The sequence below is a fragment of the Nicotiana attenuata genome, unplaced genomic scaffold (assembly GCF_001879085.1).
Source record: "Nicotiana attenuata strain UT unplaced genomic scaffold, NIATTr2, whole genome shotgun sequence".
Taxonomy (NCBI): Eukaryota; Viridiplantae; Streptophyta; class Magnoliopsida; order Solanales; family Solanaceae; genus Nicotiana; species Nicotiana attenuata.
Window position 1 is genome coordinate 27,501 of NW_017671270.1, and position 6,286 is coordinate 33,786.

Consider the following 6,286-nt stretch of genomic DNA (forward strand, 5'->3'; position numbering starts at 1 on the left):
ATTCTAAAGATAGTTGTTGAGGAAGCATCTGATTTCTAACTACGAGTCCGTTTTCAAGCTAACTGAATGCCTATCTGCTGCTAGTTCTGTTCCACTATCTGCTCTTACTGCTCTCGTTGCCGGTGTGACAGTCTGAGTAGACGGTGCTCTCTTTCCTGTTGTTTTTGGGGTTCATAACCGGTGCTATTGAATCTGCAGTTAAGGGAATATCACCAGTTCTTGGAATAAGAGCTCTGGGACTTCATGGCTTTGAGGGAGGTTTAGCCTAGCCCTAAGCCTTTTCGGAATAGAATGCTTCTTTGACAGAGCTTCAAGCAAGAAGGAGGAAGGCCCTCTTTTCGCAAATGGATCACTTAGTCGGAATAAGCGGGCTTAGGTTGATGCGGAATGAGCCATTTTTCCCCTGTTTCCATGGAAAGGTGTCGAAGGAATAGGCACATTTAGAGCTGTGGGACTTAAAGGAATAGAATGCCCCGCTAGAATAGGCAGGGACAGTCGATCATTGGCTTAATTTCCTGGGGGACTCTAGTATTAAAAATTCCCGTTATTTCGTCGTGAAAGTGTCACATTTAGATTGTTCTTATTAAAGGAAAGAGCCGAATAGACAAAGGGTTTACATGACCGCTCGCTTTGGACAAGATGCCATAGTATAAGAAGAAGGCCTTTGTTTGCAAAGATGACTTTCCCGCTTTCCTTTGTGAGGGAGGTTTGTGCACATGAATTAATAGTCAAAGTATAAGGAAGATGGCATAGAGCATAGAATGAGATTGATGCTTCGAATGCCCAGTTTTCAGGGGTTGTGATAGAAGGAGCTGTGGCACTTTCGGAAGGGGGAATCAGACTAGGCTATCACTGTTCTAGAAGAGGAAGCGTAGCTGGCACGTTGAACCATGTCTGTCAACGGTGAAAGATAGCCCTAAAGTGAGGGCCCCGGAGATAGTATTTCTCAACTGTCGATCGACGTGAAAATCATGCCTGCTTGACAAAGCCTTTTTCATTCAGTCTCCCAATAAACGAAAAAGGATTTCTGGTGACACGAAAGTTGTGCTCGACGCTCTCTTTCCTATTCCACTGCGCTAAGTGGTCTTTCCCTTTCTTGCTGGATGACTACTATGGAAAGAGATGATGACTACTCCCAGTCTTTGGTCAATCCATGCTGATGCTAGAAGAGCTATTCCCGCCGCCCACCCGAAAGAGAAGAGGAAGACTAACCGCCATCCTGCTCGAACCTTTGCTGCCTGAGTTATATAGCTGACTGCGAGAAGGAAGGTTCAAGCTATGGCTGCCCCATGGGATGCTCATTTGAAACCTTTGTCCGGTCAATACGAGAAAGAGAGAAGTGATGTAAACATAAGAATGGAAGGTTTGCTTGTCAGCTGTCGGGCCAATGAGGCTCTTCTAGCTTTACCTACACGGCAAGGGAAAGATCAAAGGCGAGGTGGGAAATGCCCCGCACGAACTATCTGATATCACAGGCAGCTGGCAAAGCCATGTTTGATTGTCGCGTACATGCTCCGTTACAGCTTCGTTCATGCGCCAATCAATTGACAGTGAAGCAGAGAATGAAGAGTTTTGATCACCGTGTGGGTAGTCTCTATTAGGTTTTCTGTTTCATGTGCACTAAAAAGGAAGGAAGACTGGTGCGACTATTGTAATGCCAAGCATACGAGCAAAGGACTCTACCTACCCCATACTGACGAATGAAAGAAGCTCATCGCGGATGATAGGACAAGCGATAGCGGTTCCATTCTTGCTCTTCCTATTCCATACCATAAACAGACACCTTTGATTCATCGACATTGGCGCTAGAGGCTCTACCCCCACCCACCAGCCCTTTATGGAGTTAGCGGACCAAGAGAAAAAATTCCCCGATATAATAAAGAAAGTAAGAAGGGTTCCAAACCATTGAAACAGAAAGCACTAAAGACTGTTACGACGTGGCAGAAATGATCACCGTCAAGCACAAGATTCAAAGCTGGAATCTTCCTACTCTTGTTAGTTGGGACAGAGCATCCTATCTTGTTGATTCTCCTTTCCCACAGCCTCGAGCTCTCGCTTTCAGGGTGGATACGTAAGAAATTCACTACGAAAATTGACATGACACAATCCCTGAAGAGTATGATGTGCCCGGCCTTGCTTCTCTTGATCCCCACCCACCTCCCATAGAGGCGGGTCAATATCAATATCTATACCAGAGATTGCTTTTAGCTTTATCTTTTCAGAGACATTAGAATTCCTTCTGTACTTACAAGAATGCTACTTAGGGAGAAGAATCTTTTGATGATTCCATCATCTATGATTGAGTTGCGAAAACTTCTGGATAGGTATCCTACATCTGAACCGAATTCTTTCTGGTTAAAGAATCTCTTTCTAGTTGCTTTGGAACAATTAGGAGATTCTCTAGAAGAAATACGGGGTTCTGCTTCTGGCGGCAACATGCTTGGTCCCGCTTATGGGGTCAAATCAATACGTTCTAAGAAGAAAGATTGGAATATCAATCTCATCGAGATCATCGATCTCATACCAAATCCCATCAATCGAATCACTTTTTCGAGAAATACGAGACATCTAAGTCATACAAGTAAAGAGATATATTCATTGATAAGAAAAAGAAAAAACGTGAACGGGGATTAGATTGATGATAAAATAGAATCCTGGGTCGCGAACAGTGATTCGATTGATGATGAAGAAAGAGAATTCTTGGTTCAGTTCTCCACCTTAACGACAGAAAATAGGATTGATCAAATCTCTCTTTTTCCTATCCCTATCCCGATGAGCCGAAACTAAAGCTCTTATTTTCTGTTGAGTAATTGTTCGAGTAAGCCTTGAATGAGCCCCTCGAAAGCTTGATGCAAATAAACGAATTTTTGTTCTACGTCTCCGAGCTATATATCTCCGTTTAATTCTGGTCATTGAATAAATGAAACTTTGACGAATAACTAATCGATTTCCTTTCTTTCAGTTATTCTTTCCCCCCTTCCTAGTCTATTAATAACAAAACGGATTTTTCCAATGTATAAAATAAAAATTCCAATGGCTTTGGCTACTCTAACCTTCCCGACCACGATTTTTTCTTTTTTTTTTTTAGGTATTTCACTGCGAAATAAGAAAGAAATAAAAAATTGTATTTTCCTAGGTATCAAAAATCTAGTAAATAAAAGAAATCAAAAAATAAATAGTGGGTTCCTTCGTTTCTATGGTTACTTCTTAAACGGTGAGGTCTTCTCTATACACCGGAGCCTTTACTTTATACTTTAATTTAATATTTAATCAACTAATTGATGTTATTGGGAACTTGTATAGTTCACACTCTTTGGCTCTACCCATGAATTATCCAGTAATAGGTCTTTCACAATCAGATCTACCTATACAGTAACGGTATTTAATTATGAAAGTTTGCTGGGTAGCTGACCCTACCTTCTTTCGGGTCCAATTCAACTATGTAACAGGGGATCTTGCTCCTTCTGCTACTCAATTTGATTAATTTTTTTTCATGTTGTTTGCTTTGGTGATTTGGGGTTTTTTAGATGGATGATGACGACGAGGAAGATNATTGACCTTGAAACAACAACGATTAATTACTCTTGCTATAAAACAAGCTCGTATTTTATCTTTGTTACCCTTTCTCAATAATGAGAAACAATTTGAAAGAACCGAGTCGACCGCTAGAACTACTGGTTTTAAAGCCCGAAATAAATAGGCTTACTTTTTCTTCACTTGAATCATAATTACAAGAATCTAGATTTGAGTATCGTGTCGTAAGAAAAAAAAATGAATCGGAAAAAAAGATTTCTTTTTTTATTGAATTGAACGTGTTCATTCATTTTGACTACTTTAGCATATTTTCTCATACTAATTTCTACTCTACCTTCCCGGAGTTCATTCTCCGGGGAACTCCATTTAAATTATTCTGGTGGACTCTTTCCAATCTACTTCCTTTATGATTTCGTTCGAAATCATATAAAGACAATTCCTATTTGATATAGCTATTTGTGCAAGTATTTTACGGTTAAGAAGCAACTGTCTCTTGTACAGATCGTGTATTAATCTACTATAACTATAGGATACTCCCCTTTCGCGAATTACTGCGTTTATCCGAGTGATCCACAAACGACGAAAATCTCTCTTTTTCCTATCCCTATCCCGATGAGCCGAAACTAAAGCTCTTATTTTCTGTTGAGTAATTGTTCGAGTAAGCCTTGAATGAGCCCCTCGAAAGCTTGATGCAAATAAACGAATTTTTGTTCTACGTCTCCGAGCTATATATCCCCGTTTAATTCTGGTCATTGAATAAATGAAACTTTGACGAATAACTAATCGATTGCCTTTCTTTCAGTTATTCTTTTCCCCCTTCCTAGTCTATTAATAACAAAACGGATTTTTCCAATGTATAAAATAAAAATTCCAATGGCTTTGGCTACTCTAACCTTCCCGACCACGATTTTTTCTTTTTTTTTTTTAGGTATTTCACTGCGAAATAAGAAAGAAATAAAAAATTGTATTTTCCTAGGTATCAAAAATCTAGTAAATAAAAGAAATCAAAAAATAAATAGTGGGTTCCTTCGTTTCTATGGTTACTTCTTAAACGGTGAGGTCTTCTCTATACACCGGAGCCTTTACTTTATACTTTAATTTAATATTTAATCAACTAATTGATGTTATTGGGAACTTGTATAGTTCACACTCTTTGGCTCTACCCATGAATTATCCAGTAATAGGTCTTTCACAATCAGATCTACCTATACAGTAACGGTATTTAATTATGAAAGTTTGCTGGGTAGCTAACCCTCTTAGTCCGTTCTTGCCAGAGTGGGAGCCTGCCTAATCTTTATGTTTTATGCTTTTTAAATAAGATTTTGTGACGACCTGACCCGTCGTCTCATGTGTTATCGCTCCGCTTTCCCCATTTCATGCTTCTTCATGTTTCGTTATCGGTATGTGGTGTGTTAGAGTTGTTTTGGATTGGTTTTGATAAGAAAATGAGGCACTTAGTCTCTTTAAGGAAGGCCTGTTTTGGAAAAGCCAACCGGATGTTGACTATTGAGTTAGAGGGCTCGGATGTGATTTCCGGTGATTCGGTTAGCTTCGGCTGATGATTTGTGACTTAGGAAAGTGATCGGAATTGAATTTGGAGGTCCGGCGTAGAATTAGGCTTGAATTGGCGAAGTTTGAATTTTGGCGAATTCCGGTTGATAGGTGAGACTTTGATCCGAGGGTCGGAATGGAATTCCGAGAGTTGCAGTAGTTTCTTTAGGTGATTTTGGATATGTCTGCAAATTTTCAGGTCATTTGGATGTTGTTTGGTCGGGTTTTTGATTGAATGCGCATTTCGGAAGTTTTGATGAAAACTAGGCTTGAATCCGATGTATTTTAATGGTTTTAGCATTTGTTTGACGTGTTTTGAGGATTGGAACAAGTTTAAATAAGGTTATAGGATGTGTTGGTGCTTTTGGTTGAGGTCCCGGGGGCCTCAGGGTGATTTCGGATGGTTAAACGGGAGTTGGAAGCATTTGTTGCAGGTCAGATTTTTCTGTCTTCTGGTATTTCCGCATCTGCGGAAAAGGAGCCGCAGAAGCGGTTTCGCAGATGCGGCGGAGAGATCGCAGAAGCGGGCAGGTGTGGCCCAGGGATTTTTCCGCATAAGCGGACGTGTAGGCGCTTCAGCGAGTCCNGAGTTGCTGTAGCTTCGTTAAGTGATTTTGGATATGTGTGCAAATTTTCAGGTCATTCGGACATCGTTTGGTCGGGTTTTTGATCGAAAGTGCATTTCGGAAGTTCTTAAAGAACTTAGGCTTGAATCCGATGTGAATTGATGATTTTAGTGTTGTTAGGTGTGTTTTGATGATTGGAGCAAGTTCGTATGATGTATTGGGATATGTTGGTGCCTTTGGCTGAGGTCCCGGGGGCCTCGGGGTGATTTCGGATGGTTAGCGGGATGAAATTTGGACTTGGAGACTTCAAATGTTGCTGATATCTGGTATTCTCACTTCTGCGAGTCTTGGACCGCAGAAGCGGACCCGCTTAAGCGATGGGTTGACCGCAGAAGCGGTGAAGAGGCCTGGGCGCCTGGTTCCGCAGAAGCGTTGGCGTAGCCGCAAAAGCGGAATCGCTTATGCGATGTTGTGACCGCAGAAGCGGTTTGGTTCGAGAGTGGGATTTCCGCAGAAGCGGAAGGAATAGCGCGGAAGCGGTCCCGCAGAAGCGGGATGGGGACCGCATAAGCGAAAGTGCTGGGCTGATTATTAAATATTTCCTCCGCGAGCTAGGTATTATTTTCCCCCATTTT

General features: G+C 41.2%; 1 protein-coding gene across 1 annotated transcript in view; it reads left to right on the forward strand.

Moving 5' to 3' along the window:
- The window catches only part of LOC109207198 (NADH-ubiquinone oxidoreductase chain 1-like), a 3,629-nt gene extending 2,387 nt beyond the window's left edge, over positions 1-1,242 (forward strand). Inside the window, exons 2-3 of the mRNA XM_019370083.1 lie at positions 199-258; positions 1,121-1,242. Coding sequence (XP_019225628.1) covers positions 199-258; positions 1,121-1,242 — 182 coding nt within the window. The remainder of the gene's footprint in view (positions 1-198; positions 259-1,120) is intronic.
- The last annotated feature ends 5,044 nt before the right edge of the window (positions 1,243-6,286 follow it).